General features: G+C 33.8%; 1 protein-coding gene across 1 annotated transcript in view; it reads left to right on the forward strand.

Moving 5' to 3' along the window:
- Positions 1-27,523, forward strand: part of VWC2 (von Willebrand factor C domain containing 2) — a 184,829-nt gene that overhangs the window by 47,451 nt on the left and 109,855 nt on the right. The window contains exon 3 of the mRNA XM_074283591.1: positions 3,340-3,469. Within this exon, the coding sequence (XP_074139692.1) occupies positions 3,340-3,469 (130 nt within the window). The remainder of the gene's footprint in view (positions 1-3,339; positions 3,470-27,523) is intronic.

Below are 27,523 nucleotides of genomic sequence, written 5' to 3' on the forward strand. Positions count from 1 at the left end.
CAAGTTTATTTTTTCCCTCTAATGCTTCTGGGTCTATTCTTCCTCGCACCTGATTTGTATTAGATTAATTATTATTTTTACTTTTTCTTAGATGATTTTGCTTTTTAAGAGTCAGATCATGCCCCAATCTTTTGAGCTATCCAATACTGATGTTTACATTAAATATATAGTTTATATTTCCATGAAAAAACAAATAATTTTTCCATGTTAAGTTCTTTGGAATTAATATTTGATATTACTCTAATGTATTATATTTTCTATTGAGTTTGGGTTTCATTGAAAGAAAATCCTTAAAATCTTTAGGATTTAGAAATCCTAAAAAGTTTGTCTAATGTCCATTTTTTTTCTTAATTTGCCATATTATTACTAAACCTCCCCCCACCTATATATCTCTCCCTTATCTTTTCCCCCATCTTTTGCTTCTCCTTCTCCTCATGTCTTCTCCCTAACTACTTTACAGAATTTGAAGGGTACTATAACCTTCATGGTATATACATAGTGTTGCCTATTTAACCCATTCTTGGTGTAAGTAGGTTTTTACAAGTTTATTTTTTCCCTCTAATGCTTCTGGGTCTATTCTTCCTCGCACCTGATTTGTATTAGATTAATTATTATTTTTACTTTTTCTTAGATGATTTTGCTTTTTAAGAGTCAGATCATGCCCCAATCTTTTGAGCTATCCAATACTGATGTTTACATTAAATATATAGTTTATATTTCCATGAAAAAACAAATAATTTTTCCATGTTAAGTTCTTTGGAATTAATATTTGATATTACTCTAATGTATTATATTTTCTATTGAGTTTGGGTTTCATTGAAAGAAAATCCTTAAAATCTTTAGGATTTAGAAATCCTAAAAAGTTTGTCTAATGTCCATTTTTTTTCATTAAACATTATAGATAATTTTGCTAGATATGATATTTTTGCCCACAGGCCTAGTTTTTGTTTGTTTGTTTGTTTGTTTGTTTTATTTCTGGTATATGAGATTCCAGTATTTATGGTCTTTTATTTTGGCTGTTGCTCGGTACTATTCAATTGTAGCACCAGCATATTTTAATTTTTTTCTTGTTTCTTGCAAAATGTTCTCTTTGATCTGGGAGTTTTGAAATTTGGCAATAATATTCCTTTGTGTTTTCCACAAAGGATTTCTTTGATGTGATGATTGGTGATCTTTTAAAAATATTTCTACTTTTGTTTGAATTTTTTTCTTTGCCTGTTTTTTTTTTTTTATTTTGAATGAGAAGTATTAGTGTAAGCATCTCTAATCCTAGGGTAAGAGGAATGGTACATCTAGTTTCATTGAGCTCTCCTCTCTGATCTAGAACCCCAAATCAAAAGTACAGGCAGCTTGCACCCTCCCTACCCTACTGCATCTGCACTCACCTGTGTGCTTGGCTTCCTCTCAGCAGCTCAGCTGGACCTGTTCCTAATCTGCAGACCCACTTGTCCCCAAGTAATCAAAGAGCTGAAAGTTTCTGTGATTCTTTTTGAGGCTCCAGCCAAACCCAGATAGCCCAAGGGTCACCACTTGGTTTCTGCAGAGCCAACTCAAAAGTTTTGCATTTCACTTTGGTTAAATCTTATTCTGGGATTTTTCTTCCTATCTTGGGCTGTCCCAAGAAACTCCCTTTTCAGCCCCAAGTCTTCTTGGTTTTTCACCAATCTATGTTAACTCTGAGACACAAATTTGTTCTGTTTATAGAGGAAATTTGGAGAGCTTGAAATTTACTGACTTAACTCTATTTTCCCAGAATTCTCCCTCTCCAGCTCATCTTTGAGAGTAGCATGAGAGATTTTCTCAAATGTCTTCCTAAAATTTTAGTGAATCATGTATTCCACATTCTCTTAATCTAATAGGCTAATAATCCTTTTTTCCTCCCTAGGCAATTGTGGTTAAGTGACTTACCCAGGGTCACATAGCTAGGAAATGTTACATGTCTGAGACCAGATTTGAACTCAGGTTCTCCTAACTTCAGGGCTGATGCTCAATCCACTGTGCCATCTAGCTGCCCCACTAAGAATCCTTTTAAAAGGAATTTTTAGATAGCCTGGCATTATCTGATATTGATGAATAGATTCTACCTCAAAGTTATGACTTCAGTTTCTAAATGGTCACTAACTATTCTTTAAAAACACATTCTAGATTTCTGCCAGAAACTAAATTCAAGCTCTCTGTTCTATAGTCTGCATACTTCAGAAAGAAAAAAGAATGCAGTACAGTGGAAAGCATATTGGACTTGGGATTGAGAGGGGCATGGGTCCAAATGTGTGCTGTCATCAATAGTCATTAGCTTTATTTTTGTTGCTCAGTTGTTCAGTTGTGTTCACTTCTCTGTGATCCCATGGGGTTTTCTTGGCAAAGATTTTGTAGTTGTTCAGGTTTTTTTTTTTCAGTTGGATCTGATCCTTTGGGGGATTTCTTGGCAAAAACAGTGAAGACGTTTGCCATTTTCTTCTCCAGCTCATTTTACAGATGAAGAAACTGAGGCAAATATAATTAAATTACTTGCTTAGGGTCACATATCTAGTGTAGGAAGTCCGATTTGAATTCAATAAAAGAAGTTTCTTCATCCCTCACCAGGTTCTCTATCTGTTGTGTCACCTAACTGCTCCCTTGGCAAAAAGTACTTTCTTTTGTGTGTTAATGCAAACAAATTAAGTGACTTACCCAGGATCACACAGTTAGTAAGGGTCTAAAGCAAAATTTCAACATATTTCTTATTGATTCCAAGCTCATGTCCATTGAGTCACTTTACTGCTTCTTAAGTCTATGTTATTATTAATTTGTTTCAGTCACGTCTGACTCTCTATGACCTCATTTCAGGTTTTCTTGGCAAAGATAATAAAGGGGTTTATCATTTTTCTCCCCAGGTCTTTTTACACATGAGAAAATTGAAACAAACAGAGTTCAATGTCTTGCCTAGGGTCACAGTGAAATTAAGATTTGGATTCATGTTTTCCTGACTCCAGGACTGGGGCTGTGTCCATGGTGCCACTTAGTTGCTCTATTAGCTTTATAGTCATGATTAAATTTAACTTTTTTCTAAGATTTGCTTTTCTCATATGCAAAAATAATTTGATTGCTATACTCACCTCCTAGAGTTATTGTGAGGAACAAATGAGACTAAATGAGCTTTGCAAACCTTAAAATGCATTAAAAAATACAGCTATTATTATTTTTGTTATTATTATTGTTATTAGGGCCCTGGCTTTTTCTGGAGGTTAACCACTTCATTGAATGAAGAATAAATCTGCAGAAAACATGGAGTCTAGGCTTATTCAGAATCAAACAGCATTTGTTGAAGGAGTAACTTGAATGAATGGGTTTGTGTTGCAGGTCTCTCCCTGTGAGAAATGCCACTGTGAAGCCAATGGTGAAGTACTGTGCACAGTGTCAGCTTGTCCTCAGACAGAATGTGTGGACCCTGTGTATGAGCCAGATCAGTGTTGTCCCATCTGCAAAAATGGTAAGTTCAACAATGATTTACAAATTCTCTTTTAGTGGACTAGTATAGCTTCTACATGTGTGCATATATGCACATGCTCATGGGTATGTGAATACAGTCATTTAGAAAAAAGATCTTTTACTTTTAATTAATCTGATGATATCCCATGGAAGACAAAACCTTCTATAAATTGGAGCAAGATTCTCCTGATCAAGGCTCTTTTCTTAACTGTGTTCTACCTTTAAATCCATTCCTGTAGATCAATCCTTCTTCTTCTGAGACAAATCAAACATGCTATTTGATCTCATTTCCTTTTCATTACTAAATGAATTAAACTTGGGATATAATTGAATATTTTTCATAACCAAATTATTCAGGATTCAAGCTTCTTTTTCCCCACTGAGACATCAGAGTAGAACAAAAGCCTTTTCCACTCTTCTAAAAAAGAAATGACAGCATATTCTTAATCTTAGCGTATAAGGGAAAAGTAATTATGGTCCTAAATCTCAGCTGACATTACTTTTGAATGAAAACTGAAACCCTCTTGGTTAGGCTTTGTGACCAGGCAACCAGAGACATTCTGATTTCTCCATAGGAAAGCATAAAACTACATGAAATAAACACACTGAACCTTCAAGAACTTCTCTCTCATCCCCCAATCAAAATACCATAATAAATAGTGCCATTATTGTGGGATTGTCACTAGAAAATATGGAGATTCTTCTAATGTAGATTTTCCATTTTATATGACATGCATTTACATACTTTTTTACTTAAGTAGGCAATCTACTCAGATCTGTGTCTTTCAAAAAATAATGTCTCATTCTTTCACTGTCCTTTCTGTGTACTGTTTGGCAAAAATGTGAGTGACTTGACCACTTTATAAGACGAGGAGGTGGTGATAATATATGTATGCAAGACATGAATGGAAGTGCTCTGAATTTAGACTCTCAATAATATGATTACAGATCTTATTATTCCTACAATCATTAGTGACCTCTTTGGGCCTTTCTTCATTTCTAAAATGAAGAAATTTGAACAGATGATAACTAAGATTTCTTCTAGCTCTAAATTTGTGACCTGAGAAATAAATGATAGCAGGAGGGAGAAGATTGTGAAATACATTAGATCAGGGTGAATTCTCATTTCAGTGTCTATAGAAGCTGAGAAGGCTTATTATTTTTCCAATATAGAGTAGCCTTAAGGACATAAGCTGTGTTTTCTATTTCAATTTTAATTTTTTTAATACTTCACAGTGCTTACTAAGCATGGTTCTGGGCACAGTATAAGTGCTCATTACTTCTCGACTGAAGTGGAAGGATCAAGTAAGCTCTTGAGTTGTATATTGACACATGGTGAGAAAACTCCATGTCGCTTGGTATGTCCATTAGAATTTTACCTCTTGTAATACTCATTATGCATGCTTTTCTGTAAACAGATCAGTCTCTTCATATTTGCTCCTTGGTGTGTTAATCATCAAGCAAAAAAAAAAAAAAAAAAAAAAAAAAGGAATTAAATGCCTTTCCTTTGAAACGAGGGGTAACTTTTATTTTCTAGAATTTTCTGTTTTCAAAAGTTTTTTGAAGTATATAGAGAAAATATACTTTGCATCAAACCAGTGATATGTCTTATCTTTGACATATACAAATTACTCTTTTAAATAAGTTCAGTCTAATTCAATAAGGATTCATTAAACACCTACTATGTTTGGCTGAGTTGACTCTTTTGTTAGCAATTATTTCCCACAAATGTTAATTATCCAGAGATGTTTCTTGTACATGTGTCAGCTGTCATTGTACTTAAGCCACAGAGGTTTACCCACCTGCTATTCCTGGGTATCATTACCACCAACATTTTATACACACACACACACACAAATACCATTAACTCACTTGCTCAATGTATATATTATTGATGGCCCTCTCAAAAAAGAATCACTGTCACTTTTCAATAGCTCACTCTATCCCCAAAGAACACTAAGTTACAACAAAAAGAATAGTGAAGCAAAATAACCAATACACTTAATAAGTAAAAAATGTATGTCTCACTCTGCATTCATAGTTTACCTCCTCTCTACCAAGAGATAAGAGACTCACTGCTCTAAAGTTAGATGGGCAGTTATCCTGAGGAGATTTCTTAAGTCTATAGGTATTACTAGAAAGAACTATTTAAACATAATTTATGTACATGTATAAATATATACATATATAGTGAAATTTTCTTCAAAGCTCATCATATAAAAGAAACCATAACTTTCTAGGTAAACTCATATACTTTGAAGGAAACATAAAATCATGAAATTCTCTAAAGATTTTTTGGAGAAGGGTTTGTTTATTTTTGCTTTGTTTTATACTGTAAGTTAATAGAAAAGAGTTTAAAAGACAAAGAAAAGAGGGAAATTACAAATGCCTTGTTCTTCCAGAGATAAACTGATGCAGCCTAATGATCAAGCAGACAGAGTCTAGGAGAGTCATTTTTCTCCCAGACAGAAGGATAGATCTGAATGGAAAGTCCAGCAAATATGAACTTAATGGCCAGGCCCAGTCAATAATGGAGTTGCTTCCAAACACTGATTTCTAAGGAGCTGAAAGGAAAGTGGGGAACTGTGGCAAGAGTGGAGATTCATGCAGAAACATCAAGAGGAAAGGAATGTATTAGAAATTGGCCGTCTGTATGATTCAATCTGTTTCTCTAAAGGTTTATTGTCATTGTTGTGTTTATGATTGTTTAAATGGTTTCTGTTTGGTTTCAATACCCGTATCTTCTCCTGAGATGTCATCAGATTTACAGGTGTGGCTAGTAGTTTTCTTTTTGTTTCATTCATATTTGTAACTAGTAGACCTCATTAACAAAATTACAAAGAAGTATTTAAAAGAGAACCCTTGTCTTCATTGAAATTTAAATGGAGTAAGGTATTAATTTTCTTAGCTCACTTTTTTCTTTAGTGGCTTACTTCTGCCTTCTTGTCTATGGAATTAATTTTCACTCAACCCTAATATTTAAAAAAAGTTCTTTCTAACAAATAATAAAAAGGCTTGAGAAATCTTTTCAAGTTAGCTACAAATCCAAACTTCAGAACACTGAGGGTAAAATAAGCCTCTTAGTTCTCAGTAGTGAGGAGGTGAACTATGAGTTCATACTTTTTTTTTTTATTTATTAAGTGTATTGGTTTGTTTTGCTATGCCATTCCTTGTTATAAGTTAGTGTTCTTTTGGAAGTGGAAGTGGGCTATTAGAGGGTAACAGTAATGTTTTTTGTTTTTTTTTTTTTTAAGGGCCATCAATAAAAACTTTTGTAAAAAAAAAAAAAAAAAAACCCTGCTACCAAAAATATTCCATTTCTATTGATTAGTAAATATTATAGAAACTTTTCAATAAAAATTTCATAACCCAATAACACTAAATATTTGACTGTTTCTAGATTAAACTATGCAGATTCTCTAAATTTGACTTGGAACACATCTACCTAACATGACTTAGCTTCAAATCTTGCATAGTATTTAGAAAATACAATTTTAACATATCAGAGCTGAAGAGATCATCTGGTCCAACTCCATCAATATACAGAAAATGAAGACCTGAGAGAATTTTCCAAAGCTCATGAAATTAATCCCTTTGTTCTAGTCAGGCTACTGAGCTAAATGTATCATGTGCATGACATTGCATCTCCCAGTGCCTGACTCAAGTGAAACCTCATTCTTGTAATGCTCTTCTTTCCAGTCCCTGCCCTAACATTTTTCAGAGCTCTTAAAAACCCATTTTTGAGACTTTTCATGATTACTCCTCAGCTATTAGTAATCTCCTTTGCTTTTACCTAATATGTATATTACCTAATTATCATATTATATATATATATATATATATATATATTACCTAATAATATATTCTCTAAAATGAAGGTAATTATCTCAGAAGTTGGGCTTGTTTTGATCTTTGTATCCTTCTTGGCCTTGTATGTAGTAGATATTTTAAAAATACATTAAATTGAATTGAAATGGAAGAACCAAAACTTGAACTCAGACCTTATGTCTCCAAATCTAGGATTCTATCTAATATTTTTTTTAACCTTGACAAAGTGAATATCATTTCAGAGTTTTTGTATATAAATCCCACTTGTCAAACAGCAGATTTGCCATTGTTGATGGATGTTCTGTTTTTAATTGGCTGAGTCTTAAATGTTTCATAATACTCAAATCCTCTCCTGATCCCAGAGGAAATATCAACATTTCAGTTAGGGGGAAAGACTATTAATGATCCATAGAAGATTTATTTGAGGACAAAAATGGTTCCTATGTAAGAAACAGCAAATCTAAGCTATATTTTTCATGTCTTTATAAGATTAACTTGAGTGTGTCTGAACTTTGGAAGTTTTTTTTAACTGGTGACCTTCATAACCTGCCTCCTTGCTCCTTAAATCCTCCACCTTGAGTCTCTATACTTAATATTTACTTCTTACACAGAGGGTAAAATTTGAGTTTCATCACTACTTGCCAAGTCAGTTACTTTCTATGAAGCATCATCAAAGAGGCAAAAGTATGAAGCTGAGTGTCTTGAATATAAATAAAAATGATCACAAATCAAATAAAACTTAATATATTCACTTTGTTGACTTGTATAGATCAATCACTATGGAGTGTTTTTTTGTTTTTTGTTTTAATAAGGTGGATCTGTTTGGAAATATTTTTCTATAGTACAATCTGTGTTATATTGGCTTCCAAGAGCATGGGCTTTCTTAAATGATGGACAGACTTCAAAGCTTCAGAAATTCTGTTTGGATATAGTCAGTCTCAAGCCTAAATGCATATCTGAATATTAAATGGGTTGTAGGACTCCAGGGTCTAGCTGCAAGAGGAGACAAAAGTCTTCTTTCTCCCCATCTGTGCCCGATCTTAATTTGGAGACATTAAGAAAGCAAACAGGTATCAATAGATCTGCTGCAGATTTCTGGCCTCTTTAGCCTCAAGGAATAGACATCCTGTTGTTTTTATGCATTCCATTGATAATTAAAGTTCATATTATTTACATAATCTCTTTGTGGAGGCTGCTTAGAAGCAATAAAAATAGTGAAAGTGGGCTATATTATAATGTATCAGTAGATCAAGAAGGAGATTTACAGTTTTGAACATGATATCTTATTGTTATTTTCTACTTAAAAAACCATCTGGGTTAGTATCCTAGCCCTAAACAAGTCAGTTAACATCTCTGCATTTCAGTTTCCTCATTTTTGTAAAATGAAGAGTTTGTATCAAATGATCTCTAAGTATCTTTTCTGGTATGAAATTCCAAAGCTCTACATTTGAACTCTCTTTATCTTTTGTTTTTGTTCAGTTATCTTGTTTCTATTTGACTCTTCGTGACTTCATTGAGGGTTTTCTTAGAAAAGATGAATGAGTTTGCCATTTCCTTCTCTTAGTTTCCTCATTTGTGAGCCTAATAGCAAAAATAGGAGAAAAATATGATTAGCAAGAAGAAGGGCAATCCTGAGTGAATGGATGAATGGATCAATGAGTAACTAAATGGAGAATGAACAAGTTGTAATATTAAGGAAAATATTTGAAGAATTTTAAAGCAGAAAAAGTCATATGAAAATAGTGAACAGTTTAATAACATTCTAGTGATGTTTTCTGAAGTGTTAAGAGAGGACTATTTGATGACTGACTACATGTGGGACCAAACTTGTAAGAAATACTCTGGCATTGTTATTTGTGGGGAAATATTCCTTAAAAATATCCCACATACCATAACTTTGACAGAAGCTATATCTGTGTCTGCCACATGAATATCAAAGGTACTTATGATAAAGTTTCTATTCCTGTTATAAAACAGGAGTCATAATACAAGGGAAACTGAGATTTTGGGGTTTTGAGGAAAACAGAATTTACAAAAAGCTCTGGGTTCATTCTTGAAGATGAACCAGATAACAGAACATAATAAAAATCTTGATAAAGAAGCAGGCATATATTTTGAAGCAATGTCAATAGAGGAATGAAATAATCTGGGGAAAATGCTTTATGTGTTAATAGTATTGCTATAGGATCATTGCATTAATTTGTTTACATGATATGAAGCTGGGGGTCCCCCAATTTGTCTCCTTTCAAACTTAGCTCTTTCAGGAAGCTGGAGCATGACAACATATCCATATTTTGTCCAGTATCACTTGGCCTGACTTTCACTGCTATCTGACCTCAGTGACAAAGAGGACATCTGTGTATATTTTGATACTTTAGAAAAGACCACCTCAAAAATGTTTCCAAAACAATTGAATGCCTATTTTGTTAAACAAGGCATTTATTTCACTTGAAATCTATGATTGTTAATGTTGGGTGTAATAATGATTTAATGCAAAAGACCATAATTAGAATATAAGCAGCATGGTTTTTAAAATGTAGCCATCCCCAAAAAATAATTCAACAAGCTAAAGAATGAATCAAAATGTGGAATTATATGGACTTAAGGATTGCACTATATAGAAATAATATACATCAAAGAAGAAAAATGTAGCAAAATAAGACTTCAGCTTTTATATTAATATGTGAGTTAATTCTTTTGATAATTATAAAATCACATGAGCCTCTTAAAGGGGATAAGTACCCAAAATGCTTTTTGTCTTCTCCAGTTTAGCATATTTCCCTTTCTTTTCTCTTGAAGAGTTCAAGCTCACCTGTTTCATTTACTGTAGCAATAATATTAGCTTATAAGCATTTTTCCCAGATTCCTCTGTTGACTTGTTCAACAGAAGTAGTCTTTATCGCTTCAAAATATTTGCCTGCTTCTTTTTCATATTTTCTATGATTTCCTATGCTATCTAGTTCATCTTCAAGAATAAACCAAGAACTGTTTCTAAATTGTATGTTCCTCAAAGCTACAAAGCTCTCAGATATGCTTGTATCATGACTCCTGTTATAACAGAAAAGTAAATTCTAACATCAGAGAATGATTATCATTATCCTTTCCTCTACTTGAATTCCTCTAATTTAATTCTACCTGTGGAAAGGACATAGGTTTCCAACTATAACCCTACTCTGATGAGTTTCAGATAAGCTTTTTTTTAATAAAGGTTTTTATTATAGTTACCATTTCTTCTTATTACCAACTAAAGAAGTTTAAAATGCCAAAGAAAAAGGAAAATTATAAAGAAATTATAGATGAGAATCTGGAACATGTTGGCGTTTGACTAGCTAATCTCTTAAGTTCCCTTCCAACTATAATCCTATCTGTTAACCATTAACTGAGGCAGAGCCAAGGTGGCAGAGAGAAGCCTGAGCTCTCCCCACTCACAATCAATGGTAAATCAAGTTTCTGAACAGATTCTGGAGTGACAGAACCAGCAAACATTATGAGTGAAACAATTTTCCAGGTTAAGGTGCTTTGGAAGGACCTTCAGGAAAAGTTATCATTTGTTCAGGGGAGAATGTGGCCCAGCATAGGAACAATGTGGGGAATGTAACTGGAAGTTCTTAGGCAAAATATAAACCAGAAGCATCCTGGCTTCTCCATCCTGGCTCAGATGTCCAGTGGCTCAGCAACTGTGACATCTAAAACCCAAGTACAGAGGGCAAATTGGAACAGGCAGGACTTGGCCAGGACAACCATGTGCAATGAGAAAGCCAGCAGCATTGCCATCCCTAGCAGGAAAAATCAGTGAGAAATTCCTCTAGCCCTGCAAAAGAAACATGGGACAACCTCCCCTATGCACTATGGAGCAGAGCTCAACATTTTAAAAGGAGCAAAAAGAGCCCTGATTTTTTTTAAGCTACTATGGCAACAGAGAAGATCAGAACACAAACCCAGAATAGGACAGCAGTGGTAAAATGCCTACATGTGAAACTTCAAAAGGGGATATGAACTGATTTCAAACTCTGAAGTTTCTCTTGGAAGATTTCTATAGGGATTTTAAAAACCAAGTAAGACAGATAGAAGTAAATTGGGAAAAGAAATGAGAGACATGCAGAAGAATTATGGGGGGAAAATTCAACAGCTTAGAAAAAGAAACAACAGAAATTGACTGAAGAAAACAACTCCTTAAAAATAGATTTGGCAAAATGGCAAGAAAATATACTGAAGAAAACAACTCCTTATAAACACATTTGGTGAAATGGGGAAAAATACACAGAAGATAACAACTCTTTACAAAATTGAATTGGTGAAATGGAACAAAAATCTACTGAACAAAATTGTTTCATTAAAAGTATAATTGGCCAAATAAAAAAGATAAAAGAAGAAAATAATCCATTAAAATTATAATAGGACAAATGAAAGCAAATGACTCAATAATACATTAAAAATAAAAACAAATATTAGTGGATTCTAATCATTTGGGGACTGGCTGAATAAGTTATGGTGAAAGAATATAATAGAATATTATTTTCTGTAACAAATGATTAGCATACTGATTTCAGAAAAGCCTGGAAGACTTAAATGAACTGATGCTGATTAAAGTGAACAGAACCAAGAGAACATTGTACACAGTAATAACAAGATTATGTAAGGATGGATTAGGTTCTTCTCAGAAATGCAATTATCCAAGACAATTTCAATAGATTGTGATAGAAAATGTCATCCTCATCTTGTAAGAGAAATATTGAGACTGAATGTGATTTAAAGCATACTATTTTCACCTTTGTTTTTCATTATTTCTCATGTTTTTGCCTTTTGGTCTGACTTTTCTTGCACAAAATGCTAAATATGGAAATACATTTCAAAATACTGTATAGGTATAACCTATATCAGATTGTTTGCTGTCATGGGGAGGGAAGAGTTAGGAATTGAAATTAAATATTTAGAACATAAAAATCTTACAAAAGTAAATGTTGAAAACTATCTTTACATGTATTTGGGAAAATAAAATATTATTGGGGGGAAGAGCTAACTAAAGTCTTTAATGTCATTTAATGGAGAAATAGTGCCTATCTCTCAGGCCTTCATAAAAGGGGGAATGAAAAGTAAACACTTATAAAGCATTTACTATGTTACAAGAAAAGTGCAAAAATTTTTACATTCAACTTCTCCCTTTAATCTTTCCTAATTCCTCTCTTTTGTAGACTCATTTTTTGTCTGTGCAGAGGGTCTGTATCTGGGGACTGAGAAGGCAAAATTAAAAGCAGTTAGGTCAGCTTTGTTGGATCATATAATATTTGAAGAGGAGCGATAAGTAATAAGTTTGTAATGATAAGCTTTAAATACCAAATAGTGTAATTTGCATTTTATCTTAGAAGTAATAGGGAGAAGTTGGATGTTTTTGAGCAGGAGACTGACTTGGTCAGATCTGTGCTTTAGAAATATCACTTTCATATCCATTTGGGAGATGCATTGAGAAAAAGAAGGTACTTTAGGCAAGAAGGTAAATTAGAATGTTATTGTAGTTACCAAGTGAATTTTGATAAGGGCCCAAACTAGTGTGGTAGGCAGAGGCATGATAGGATACAGATAATTGTGAGGAATATTGTAGAGGCAGAATTGATAAAACTTTACACTGATCAGATTTGGGTAAAAGACAGAAAAAAAAAAAAAAAAAGGCGAGGAGCGGAGCATGATTCCAAAGTTACTAACCTAGGTGACTAGAAGGTTGGTGTTGCCAACAATGGAAGTTTGAACAATAATATTTTTGAAAAACAAAGTTCACCAAAACATTGATGAAAGGATGGAGTAAAAAGAGAGAAGAGGTAAGTATGAATGGGGGGAAATACACAATTGGTAATCATAATTGTGAATGTGAATGGGATGAGGAAATGCACATCAGTCAGGGAATAACTGAACAAGTTGTGGTATATGAATGTAATATTATTGTGCTATTAAAAAAAGTGATGAGCAGACAGATTTCAGAAAAACCTGGAAAGAATTAGATGAACTGATACGGAGGGAAATGAGCAGAACCAGAAAATGTACACAGTAACGGCGAGATTATGATTGACAATTCCAAAAGACTCATAAGAGAAAATGCTATCCACATTCAGAGAAAGGATTATGTAGTCTGGATGCATATTATTTTTATTGTGTGTGTATATTTTTCCCAATTTGTTCTTTTTTTTACAACATGAATAATGTGGAAATATGTTTACATGATTGCAAATGTATAACCTATATCTGATTCCTTGTCATTTTAGGGAAGGAGCATAGGAGAAAGGGAGGGAAAAAAATTTTGAAACTCAAAATCTTATTTTAAAATGAATGTAATTTTTTACATGTAATTGGAAAAAATAAAATATTATTTACCCCGAAAATTAGTTTATTAATCCTATGAGCTAGTCAAACACTCTCATTATATAAAAGCACCATGGTCCATACATTTGTACAGTTATACAAGAATTGAATAGTAGAATTAGGATTTGAATCCAATTCTTTATAACTACAGAATCACAATTCTTGCCACTGCCCTAATTAATATCACAGACAGACTCAAGACGCAATGTGAAATAGTATTTTCTAATGATGAGAGCAGTCTGAAGATGCAATACTTTCCTTATTGAAGAGTGAATTCCTTTGCCAGGAATATTCTCGTATGAATTATTTTGGTAAATGAAAAATTGGATTAGATGACTTCCAAAATCACTTCCAACTAAGAGCATATTATTCTATGAGAAAGATCAAACTAGTTAAGAAATGAACATTAGAGATAGCAGAGAGATTTAAAAGCCTTTGGATTTAAGTTAAAGCTGAGTCTGTAAGATTTAAAGAGAATTTAAGAGTCTCTCCTTTTTTCACTTTTAGAGTTAAAAATCTTATTGTAACCTTTCTTTTCCCCACTAGCCACAAAAGTAGAACCCAAGGATATGTCCTCACTAGTCCATGGCCAAAACGGTTCTGCATTCCTTATTTTCTTATCAAGAATCTAAAAGTTTTTTCTCTTCATGCTTGCCTCCTGAATGGTGCTCAGGCACCAGTTATTAAATTAACTATTCTATACTGAATGACTTTGGTGATTGGAGGACAATTCAGTTTGTTGTGGGAATACAAAAAACAAAAGGACTTAAAATCTTGGCTTTTCCTTTGGAGAAGTTACTCCTTGTCAAAAATAATAATAATAATAATAATAATAATGTGAATTCTCAAATCAATACCCTTGTTACAATATACCAAAACATATGGGATGCAGCCAAAGCAATACTTAGGGAAATATTTATATATCTAAATATTTACATGAATAGAATAGAGAAAGAGGGCATTGATGAATTAGAAAAGCAATTTTAAAACCTAGAAAAAGAACAAATTAAAAATCCCAAATAAACCCCAATTTAGAAATTATGAAAATCAAATGAGAGATTAATAAAACTGAAAGTAAGAAAGCTATTGAACTAGTAAATAAAACTAAGAACTGGTTTTATGGGGAAAATGATACAAGAGAGAAAACTTTGGTTCATTTGTTTTTTTTTTTTTTTTTTTTTTTAAAGAAAGATAAAGGGGCAGCTAGGTTGCGCAGTGGATAGAGCACCAGCCTTGAATTCAGGAGTTCAAATCTGGTCTCAGACACTTAACACTTCCTAGCTGTGAGAGCCTGGGCAAGTCACTTAACCCCAGCCTCAGAAAAAAGAAAAAGAAAAAAAAGAAAGAAAGATAAAAACCAATATTAGAAATTTAAAGAGTATATTCACCACCAATGAAAAGGAAATTAAAGAAATAATTAGGAGCATTTTTGCCGATGAATATTTGCAAAAAATATAAATTGCTCAGATTAATAGAAAAAGATGGGCATTCCCTTTATTTCCAATTCTTTGTCCCAAAGAGAGCTATAATAAATATTTTTATACATTTGGGTCTTTTTCTTTTCCCGTGATTTCTTTGGGATACAGACCTAGTAGTGATATTGCTGGATCAAAGAGGATACACTGTTTTATACCCTTTGAGTATATTTCCAAACTGCTTTCCAGAACAGTTAGACCAGATCACAATTCCATTAATTTTGCTTTAGTGTCTCAATTTTCCCACATCTCCAACATTTATCATTTTCCTTTTCTATTGTGTTAGGTGATAAGTGTTGAGGTCGTACCTCAGAGATGTTTTAATGTACATTTCTCTAATCAACATTTTACTCCTTAAAAAAAAAATTCTGTGCCAGAACATTCTTTAGTAATAATTCATCCTCTTACTTAATAGGCCTACTGATTTCATTATTTGTTTGTTTTGGTTATTTTTGTTGTTGCTGTTGCTGTTTTTCCTTTAGCCTTCTATCTAGATCTCTTTTATTTCCTCCAGTTTTAGCAGGTTTCTACTAGCAAGAGCAGTGACCCATGGGATTTATACAAACAGAAAGACTGTAGATATAGATATATGTGTATAAAGTATATACATATATGTGTGTCTCTTTAGAGATAGATACACAGACACAAATTCACACATATGTATACAGAAATATAAAATATGTATAATATAATTTTTCCTTCAAAATCTTATGTATTTCTTTAATGCATTAAGAACATTACTCTATGGGGTATATAGAATTCATCAAATTGTCAAAGGAGTCAGTTACATTTTTTAAAGTTTAAGAAGCCTTGAATTTGAGGGATGAATGGTCTGATAGTAGAATGGATAATATACTTAAAGATAATCTGCTTAAGACACAAATGACTTAAACATGTTGCAAAGAGCTGGCATTCTGAAGAACTTCAGATCCCATAATGGTATTATCCTGAGGCTGAAATAAGCTTTTAGATATATAATAAGCTATATGAGATTTCTTGAACAACAAATGGAAGATGTGTTGCAAAAAAAGCAAGTTTGGGCTTAAAATAGGAGAAAAAAGTTCCCCAATAATTTCAGCCACACAAAAGCAGAATGTATTGTCTTAGTTCTCCTTCACTATAGGTCTTTGAGCAAAAACTAAATAATCAGTTGTTGGACATAATGGCATATGGTTTCAGTATACTTTGAACTAAATAACTACAAGAGGTCCCTTCCAAATCTGAAATCTTGTGAGTCTGTGAAATGTCGTTGAAAGCCATAGTCATGAAGAAAAACTGAGTTTTTATTTAAAGCCTGACAAAAGGCCATGGGATCATGTTATTAAGAATGAAAAATGTCATAATTCAGAGAGGGCACTGTGACTATAGATAACAATTGAATCTCGATTGATTAAGAAAGCTGTGTTCCTGCCTTCGAGTTCCTGTATCTTCATTGCTCTTTGAATAATGGAGCTTTCTCACCACTGTTCAGTACAGCACTCCTTTCTAGGATAACGAGATAGGCAGATGTCATAGAAACTACACGCTAATGAGAAATGCTAGATTCTTCCTTCAGGGGTTTCTGTGAATTGGCCTCAAGATGGGCTTTTAATGAGCTTTTATGTAACATTTACCTACGCAGTCTAGCAGTAGCTTGAAACCCTGATAGGGAGAAGAGGGTCTTTCTAAGGTAGGCTACTTACTGTATGTAATGAATGATCAGCATAATGAAGGGATAGAAGAGATAATTATAATGAAGACCAAGTACCAAATTAATCATATAGGATGTTATTTGCTCCTTATGCTTGATAGATACTGTGCTATCCCAGACAGAAAATTAATTTTTTACCTGAGATGGCAGCTCACCAGCCTGATAGCGTCCTAATGAACTAATCTGATAGCAGTTGGGCAGCACTATCACTTGGGAATAACTTCAGTAATTTCATGATTATCTTTCAATAAGGACAGAGCTTCAAGTTAGCTTGGACATGAAGGAAAAATGATTTTGCATGCTGAATTGGTAATTATCAGAGCCACTAGGAAAACAGATTAAGATAAAAAAATTTAAATGTCTATTGATTTAGCTCTTTTATTTTAAAATTAATATATATGTGGCTATCACGGAATTTAATCTAAGCTATCTATTTCCTCCTTTATTTTTCTTAGTAGGACTGGAGAAGACTATTTGAAGAGCATTGTGATATCACTTTTATACCATTTTATAAATTTTATAAAATACATTGATAAGACAGCATGACATCATAGATAGTAGTTACTGGACTCAAATACAAAAATACTTGAGAACAAATCTTACCTCTGACATATATAGTCTGTGTGTGTGACCCTGGTTTCTCAGTGATCTCTAGGTAACTCTCTAAAACTATTTAGTATGAGGGAAAATGTCAACCTCTATTAGTAGAGAAGCTTTCTACATTGGGAATTTCCTCACCATCATGAATGAAACTGTTGAGGGCGTAGCCCCTTTAAGATTCCTTGTCTGATCTACCTTTGGGACAAGATATTCCTAAGGGAAAAGATCCGTATCTGATCCAGTTTGGGCTGTACCCAACCCCCAATTGGTTTGGGTTTTCAGCCCCCTTTGATACAAGATGTAGTCAAACTAGTACCCAGCCCCCCCCACCAGATCTGAGCTGGCTTGGATAAAGCCCACCAAAAATCTGGCCTTCAAGGAATTAACCTGAGCTCCGCCGATTACTTCTTCAAGCAGATAAAAAGAGCAAAGCTAGAATCATCTTTGGTTCAGAGATTTGAAAGATGCCAGCTAAGATGCTTGCATCAGAGATTCTCTGTCCCCGCCGCTTTCGGAGTATATCTTCCTCTATCTAATGCCTTTAACTAACCAGACCTTAACCTTGCTTCCAAACCTAGCAATAAACATCTTTTTACCCATCTAGGTTTTCGGCCTGTAAATTCATTTACAGGGGACTCTCGCCGCCACTAGACCTGATTTAACTTTGTATCCTTGCACCGAATCCTAAGGGGGTTGCAGGGGAGCTCCATGTGACTCCCTGTACCCTGAATCCTGTCACTAGACCTCACTTAATCCTATTGAGGTATATACCTCATTATTAGGTATTTACCTCATGATTTGGCTCAAGTTACCTTATCATTTTGAGGTTCCCTATTACCTCATCAAAACCATAGATCCCAGATCTATATTTCTGTTTCTAAGGAGAGCCAGTAAAAGGCTATTTCCCTCCACTTATTTATGTTTGTAGTTTAAGCCAACTGCCAACATGTGGATGAGCAACACAGATTCATTTTTTATGCAAGGCTTCTTGAGAAACAAAAAGAGAATTCTTTTTTTTAAACCTCCTAAGCATAATATTGACTGGAATCACTAGTTTTAAATAGCATAATTAGAAAAAGATTTAAAGAAATACAAATTCTTTGTTACAACTGGGTACTGCATTCATTCCCTTCTATTAAATCCCAAATTTCTGATTTTCTCCAGAGTTCAAATGGCTATAACTCATCTGAATACTTTCATGACTTTTGACCCAAGCTCATCCATAGCTCCAAGATCCTCAGATAGGTTCCAGTAAGAAGGCCATGTGGCATCTATTTACCATAATTATTGTTCTTGTCATTTCTTCTCTCTGGCTTCTCTCCTCTTCTCTCATTTAATACAACACTTGAGCTTTTCCTCTATTTGACAGGAGTCTCATTGCACTTAGAGAGAAAGATCTTCCCATACACCCATTCTTTTTTCCATAATGAATCCCAGAAAATACCTGAAGCAATTCTGTCACATCTCTGTTCAGTCTATTGAAAAATAGGCATACTGGTTTTTTTAACTCCTGCAGAAAAAAAGAAAATATTATAGCCATTTATTTGCCATCCATATCATAGACTTTTTTATATTTGTAAAAAATGTCACATGTGATTTATTTTAGGCAGATATCATGAATTGTGTATGTTAGGTTTTCTTATCAGGGTTTTTTACAGGTTTCCAGTATCACCATAATCTTGGATAAGTTACTTCCTCTTAGGACTCCTGTAAAATGAGGTGGTTGGATTACATCAGTGATCCTTAACTTGAGTTCTCTCTCTCTCTCTCTCTCTCTCTCTCTCTCTCTCTCTCTCTCTCTCTCTCTCTCTCTCTCTCTCTCCTCCTCTCCCCTCTCTCTGTCAATCTTTCTTCTCTGTCTTTATTTCTCTGTCTCTGTCTACGTCTTCTTTGTTTCTGTCTTTGTCTCTCTTTTTGTCTCTCTCCATCTCTCTGTCCCTGTATGTGTTTGTTTTTCTCTGTCTATCTCTCTCTGGCCCTGTATTTGTGTTTCTCTTTATGTGCGTCTCTTTCTGTCTCTGTTTCTCTGTGTATCTCTCTCCCCCTCTGACTTTCTTCTCTCTGTCTGTCTTTGTTTCTCCATCTGTCTGTCTAGCTCTCTCTTCTCCTCCCTCTCTCCTTTTCATATAAATATATACATGTATATAAATATATGTGTGTATACATTTACATTTCAATATATTTACAATTGTATTTAAATATAATTGCTTTCCTTTGTAAACTTATATATTTTATTTTATGTATTTAAAATCATCCTTCTGAATAAGACTTATTATATTCCATTATTTTATTATTATGCTATTTATTTTACATTTATATCATTCATAGTTATGTCATTTTGAATAATAATGTAATACAATCTTGCCTGAAAAATGGATTTTTTTTTTCAATTAAATCTTGGAAAACTTGTATAAACTGATTCAGAATGAAGTAAACAAAATGTGGAGAAAGAATTCTATAAAAACACTGTTAACAACAACTTTGAAAAGACTTCAAGATTCTCATCAATATAATGACCAACCTTAATTCCATAGGTCTCATGATGAAACATCCCACCTATTTTTTAAGATGTGTGATGACATTTATAATTTTTAGACATTGACAAGTGAAGGGATTTGTTTTGCTTGACTATAAGGATAGTCAAACTGATTATAAAGGCTTTCCTTTTCTCTCCTTTTTTTTTTTTGTTAAATGGTAGTAGGAAAGTGAGAGAGAGAAAATTCATTTTTCCTCATTGAAAAGAATATATATATATATATATATATATAACTTAATTTAAAATGATAATATAAAAGAATATGTGGATTTTAACATACTTTCAAGGGGGCCCATAATACAAAAAAGCTAATAATTCCCATAATGATCCCAAAGTTCTCTTTCAGATATTAATTCTACAATCTTATGACGATAACAAGGGGGTCATCATCTTCTTTTTTATGCATTGAGCATTTTGTTTGCTCTTGTGTTGCAGAAATTATTTCATTAATCTTCATTAAACTAATGTGGGAAAAGGGAGCAGAGATTATTTATTCTTATTTATACAAGCAAAGAAAGGTTAAATGACTTGCCCTGAGAAACAGTGTAAGGCATTTACCATGCTACCCCTTAGACACTTCCCTAAGTAATATTAATGTCAGGTTCCCCATCATCCATTTTGGTTTGATTAGCCTAGAATTATCAGTGGATAGCTCTCAGCTCTAGGAGTTCTTTTAAATTCATGGTCTGGCAAAATGAACAGAAAGACCAAGTGGAAAGAGTCTGATTTAATAAATCCAGCAAGAGAATTGAATATAATCAATTCATTAAATCTCAGATACAGGAAATTTTCTTGGTGGATATAAGAATAGCTTAAAACTTTGTTTCAGTCTGGCAATAATAGATTGAGGTCCAATACCAGATTTCTATTTTTCTCTTACATTTTTTAACCATTGAAGTTCTAAATAAATAAAGTGGCTGAATGTCACATCAATGAATGATCAAGTTTTTAACAATTCACTCTTGTCAACCATTTCTATAGCATTTAAGCATTTTAGGCATGCATTTTCTTCCTTAATGAGCAGAATGATACATAAGAAGAGGAAAAGAATAGGGGATACTTTCTACATTTAGGGACCTAAGTTGTTGAGAAGTGAACTAAGAACAATAGTGGTCAAAATATGAACAAAAATCAGAAGATTAAACCACAATACTGTGTGCTTAAGGACTACCAAGGTCCCAAGAAGACAAAATTATACCTATGTGCAAATAATCAAGCTATCAACCAAGAAGCATTTGTTAAGCAATATAGAGAAGGACTATACTAGGTCTTAGGGATACAAGAGCAAAAATATGACATAGTCCCTGCCTTCAAGGAACTTATATTCAATCAAGTGAGATTATGGGTAGTTATAAAAATAAATACGAAGTAATTGTTTAGGGAGGAAAGTGTGGGAGAGTATAAAGGTTTTAGCATTTAAGGAATTCAAGAACCATATTTAGCAGGTGGAGCTGAACCTTGAAGGAGATTAGCAATTCTAAGAGGTAGAGAAAAAATGAGCAGGAAGTACACCACAGCATACAAAGGAACAGAGATAAACAAAGGAATGCCCTAGGAAAGGAAGCAAGAAAGCCCCTATGATTGAACTATTTGCCTTCATAGTAGAAAGTTATGTAGAAATCTAAAAAGGTAGATTGGAACCAGGCTGTGAAGGGCTTTAAATGCCAAACAGAGGATTTTGCATTTGAATCTAGAAACCTCCATCGAGGTTGCCAAAGGCAATAGAACCCATAGGTACCATATACAACTCCCCTAATTACTATGAGCTTTAGGGGGACATGTCAAAAGAAGATAGAAACTTGCCTGCATAAGGAAAGATTCCTGGGGAACCCAGGTAAGCTCTTCCCAAACTCCAGATATTTACTTATGTCTGAGTCTTTCTCTACAAATAAATGAATCTTTCACAAAGCTGCATTGGAGTATCCAATTATGCCACCACTGGCAGTAGACCATTTTCATTTTCCTCTTTAAAACATATTATTACACAACACCTTCATATGCCCACAGTGGTAGCATAACAGCTTTGCTAGGAGCAATTTGTTTCTCTTCCTTGCCATATTGATTGCTTATAGCTCCTAGCATCCTTTCTACTATTGAACATGTTGCTAAAATTCAGTGCTGCTGTGTTGTCACTTACCCCCATGACTATCTGCAAGTCTGAACTGAAGTTATTGTAGAATGTGCTATTGATTTAGAATATGAAATAGTGCTATCAAAGAGCGAGCATGACTTTATAAAGAAGCAGGCTTTTAAAATCATGGTTACTAGACTGATTGATCAGGAGAAGGGAAGAAGCCTTTATTTAAGCACCTTCTGTGTGCTAAGCTACACACTATTGTAAGCACATTACAGATATTATTTCATCCATCCTATAATAATCTTAGGAATTAGGTGCTATTATTATCACCATTTTACAGATGAAGCAATTTAGGCAGGCAAAATTAGCTGATTTGCTCAAGATCAAATAGTTTGGAAGTATGAGTTTTTAATTTTGGTCTAGCACTCTTATGTATTGTATCACCTAACTGCCTCTCTGCTGTGTATATGTTTTTACCTATATATATAAAGAAAGCCTGTGGACAGAGTTTCTCTTGGTTTTCTGATAGAAAACTTGGAGAAGTGTGGGCTAGTATACAGGAATAAGAAGGTGATCTATTCAGACCGTATTCTGAAGTAATGTGGTCCATCCTAGAAAGTGTCAAAAGGGGTTCAACTGGAAGATAAAGAGTTTCTAGTATATTCAGTATAAAATCTGTGGAAAGATGTAGGAATTTTAGAGTAGAGGGGGGAAAGACTACTGAGGTGGGGGAAAGTATATATGATAGTTTTTTTGTTGTTTTGGGTTTTTTTTTGAGCCATTTGGATCAGGGTCACACAGGTAGTAAGTATCTGAGGCTAGATTTGAACTCAGGAGCCAATGTTTTATTCACTTTGTCACCCCCCTGCCCCAGTAGATGTCTTAAGAGACTGACTCACCTGTGTTTATTGAGCATCTATTCCTTGGAGGTGCTAAAACCACCAATTGATTTTCTCTTCTCCAAAACTCCCACACTCCAGGAATACTGAAACTATTCCCAACTTCTATTATTCCTAGCACTGCTGTGCATTTCTAGGGTTTCTCATCCCATTTTAACAATACCATATTTTCCCTGTTACTCCTTGGCTGAGATATGCACAATCAGTCATTTCTCATTCTTAGGAGCCTTTGGACACAAAGCTAAGGAAAAAGTGAAAACAGAAGGTGGTCAACTTAGCTTGGAGGCAGGAGTGTGTATACGAAAAGGATGTCAGAGGAAGGCCAAAAAATGAACATTAAAAACACAGAAACTCACAAAGACCATCTACTAAGACACAGAGAAGTTATGATCTGTGTTGGTAGAGGGAATCCTCAGAGTGATAAAGATCATAGTTCTCTGAAATATTTATGTGTGTGTACATATATATACATATATTTAAACACACAAACACACATATATTTAAACATACATGTATATGTGTGTATAAACATATAATTTGTTGCTCCTTGTCTTTCACCCACAAAAAAGGAATTAGAAGCAACATTTTGGAATCAGAAGATCTAAATCAGATCTTAGTGAGCTCCAAATGGCAAGGGCATTGAACAATGTAGGTAAATCTAGAATAGCTCAGCCCAAGTCTAGAGCAGATTGAAGACATTTATAGTCAGTCCATCTGAGGCTAATTGTCCCCTTTCCTGCAGTTGATATCACCAAGCAATTAAAGATCCATGATTTTTAGAATCTTTGATGGGACTCAAGTTCTTAGGCTGGGTGAATTGATGTCCTTACAGACCATAAAGTGACTTTCAAGGTCCTTTTAGGATTCCCTGTATACTTCAGGGAGTGAGATAGTTCAGAATCTTTTTCTGAGCCAGTGAGGGGAGCTCAAGGTCATTTTCTATTTTTGAATACCTTGTTCATGATGGAAGACAAAATTCCAAAATAGATGAGTTTTGTCACCATAGAATGGTATAGGATCTTGTACTCCCCATAGGGTAAACATTAGTTTTAGGAAGAGACCAGTTGTTTTGGTAAAAAGCATTTATTTCTTCAGTTATCTATTTCAAAGAACAAATTGCTTGATTTTGTCTCTTCCCTCCAAGCACAGGGAGATTTTAATTCTATACCTTTGGGTTTGACTACTTTCATACACCTTACACATGATGGAAAAACAACAACAAAACAACAACAAATAACCAGCAAAATAAATGGAAAAGAGTGGCTGCCTGAAAGTAGTGGCTTATTCAGCACTGACAATTTATTTTAGATGTCTTTATTGATTCTGAGAAAAAAAGGAGAAGTGGTTAGAGGTAAAAGAGAGGTGACTCAAAATGTGGCCCATGAGCAAGAAATTCTATTGTGCTTTAAGAAATTTCCCATTAGAAGAACACAAAGATATATGGAGTAAATCATATGAAGAAACAGAGAGTATGGAAAGAATGAAAGCAGTAATACATACAGTGACTTTAAGTATATAAGCAATCAATCAAAGAGCATTTGAATGCCTACTAAAATAATAACACCAACACAAATAGGAAGGATACATTTAAAAGACATTCAGAAGGGGACCCAGATGAAAGATCATATTTTTGTTATGATTTTGTTAAAGTTAATGTTCCTTTCCTTAACAGTTGAAATTTTTTAAGTATGCTTTTTGTTCTTTTTTATAATGATAAGTTTTCATTTTTCATAATGTGTAGGAATGTTTTTTCCTGTGTTTTTCTCTTCAATTGAGCAAGTAGACTGTGCAGTGGATAGAAAGTCAGACCTGGAATCAGGAAGATTCATCTTATTGAGTTCAATTCTGGCCTTAAACATTTACTAGCTATGTGACTCTGGACAAAACATTTAACCTTGCTTGCCTCAGTTTCCTCATCTGTAAAATGAGCCGGGGAAGGAACAGACAAACAACTGCATTATCTTTGCCAAGAAAACCACAAATGGAGTCACAAAGAGTTGAATATGACTGAAAAGATTGAGCAATAACAATTCTCCTAAAATGGCATTGTATTTTTTCTATCAGTATTTTTTGTTAGTCTGTTTTATTTATTTTTTTATTTCCATGTGAACTATAAGTTCCTCGAGAACTAATTACTTTTTTGTTTGGTTTTGTATTTTCAGAGACTACAACATTCATGGCATGTCATAGGTTTTATATACATATATATATATATACTTTTCTTACATTAAATGAAATTAATGTATCTGAAAATGGAAAAGAAGGAAGTTGCAAGAAGGGTAGGGTCTTGTAGGCATTCCCACCAAGAGGTACAAATATGTCCTAATTAAATACAGGCTGAATCTTAGAGCTAAAACAGAAGCTTTGTCCAGATTCTCACTCTTCAGTTTCTTACTTTTCCTGACTCTTTTTTTTAAAAAACATAGTAGGGATTGTTGAGTTAACCTCACTTATCAAGTCCTCCAACTGTATGGTGCTGATATTCCAATAATTGACCTAGCTTTTTAGAAAAAGGAAATTTTTCTTCCAATGTCTCAGACCAACAAGACAATAGAGTTAACATTTCCTTTATCTGGAACTTTTAAAGAAATCAATGTTCTAGGTAACTAAATTTTCCAGATAAAGTAACAGAATCCCAGGGACTTTATAAGAATCTTGCCACACAATGCAGGAACCTCCTTGAAAGGTGGTTATTAAGCCCTAGTTTGAACACTTCTGGGATCAAGGAGCTCACTACCTAAGGTGACAGCTAATTCCATTGTCAGGAAGCTCTGGTTGTTTTGCTATTGAGCTGAATTCAATGTTTCTTTATATAAATTTCACCTACTGGTCAAAGCTCCCCATTGTAAAGACACAGAAAGCTAAATTTAATCCTTCTTCCACATGACAGTCCCACACGTATTTGAACACAGCTGTCCTAATTCATCTGGATCTTGTCTTTTCTAGACTAAGCTTCTTTATTTCCTTCAACTTCTCCTCATCAGTGTGTTTTTTGGGATACTTACTTTAAAAAAAAAGTACCTTAAAAAACTGATGTTTAAAAAATAGAAGAAAACCAAGACTGTATTTCAAACATCCTAGTCTTCATAAGCAGAGTGTATGTAACATGATTTATTCTTAATGATTCATCATGGTTCTGAAAAGAAATAATTGTACCTTATAATCAAGTGATACTTTTGAAGACTATGAGTATCTTTAGCTTTGTTTGCTCTTGCATTAAAAGATCCCTATCTCCTATGCCTTTTGTTCCTAATTTTTATCATTTTTCCTTCCTGCCTGTCAGATGTCACTGTTCACTGCTTCAGTATGCATACCAATAACAGTCTCTCTCTAACCTTTTTATAGTTTGCTGCTTCTACTCCACTCTGTAGACTTGGAAATTAGCTATCACTGCTTATTCAAATTGTCTAAAAAATAACAATATATTGTCTCTGAGTTGAGGGTATAATATTTTTTCATGAGAATGAAGTACTGGACCTTTAGGGCATGGATCCTTCTTTTTCTTTTTTAACATCAGTGTTGTCTGCTTATAATTCATTTTTGTTTGATTATTTCCTTGTTTTTAGCTATATACATCTTGAGGACATTCCTTGGTATGCTGTGTTGTTGTTATGTTTACCAGCTTGTCATTATGATTAGAGTATTAGACTCAAAACCAGGAACACTTGAGTTAAAATCTGACTCAGATATTTAAAATTTGTGTAGATCATAGATAAGTCATTTAACTTTTCGATGCCTCTATTTCCTCATCTGTAAAAGGGGATAAGAATAGCAGCAATCAGGATGTTGTCAAATGAAATCAACCAACATCTATTAATTGCATACTGTGCATTAAACACCTTGCTAAATGATATGAGCATCAAATGCTATGTAAAGTATTTGCAAACTATAAAGTACTATTAAAAGTAAAATCTTTATAAGTTGAATTTTAATAGGCGAAATATAAGCAAAGATATAGAGATGGAAAGAATTGTAGAGATAACATAACTTATTCCATTTTACTAATGGGAAAACAGATCTAAAATGCAAAACTGCTCTACTCAAGGTTCATAGAAGTAGCAGATCAGGGAAGTGAACCAAGGTCCTCTCTGTCTATGAATCCAGTGTTGTTAGGATCGTGATGTTGGTTATGATTTTAGTTGTGTTTTTCCGTTATTTCCTCTTAGAAAAAAGCCACTTCATTTCAGGGTTTGAAAGGAACTTTTCAAACTTAACAGAATGTTGCAAAGGCCCTTTAGTACAAACAGCAGTGTGCTTAGATATATGTGCTTTATGTAGAAAGATTTAAATGGAACCCTAAACTTGTAGGGATTTTTTGTACTGTTACTTTATTTTGTAAGAAGCTAGAATATCCCATCTCTCATCTTCAGGCATTTTTACTGGCTTTCTCTCATATTCACCTTTCTGTCTTTCCTAGCTTCCTTCAATTCTCACCTAATATCCCACAATTTGCAAGAGACCTCACTTGATTTCTCTTAAGCCAGTGCCTTCCTCATGAATCTATTTCCAATTTATCCTGTATATATCTTGTTTGTGCATAGCAATTTTATGTCATTTTCCCTATTAATCTCTCCTTGAGAGTATGGATTGCCTTTTAAC

The sequence above is a fragment of the Sminthopsis crassicaudata genome, chromosome 1 (genome assembly GCF_048593235.1).
Source record: "Sminthopsis crassicaudata isolate SCR6 chromosome 1, ASM4859323v1, whole genome shotgun sequence".
Taxonomy (NCBI): Eukaryota; Metazoa; Chordata; class Mammalia; order Dasyuromorphia; family Dasyuridae; genus Sminthopsis; species Sminthopsis crassicaudata.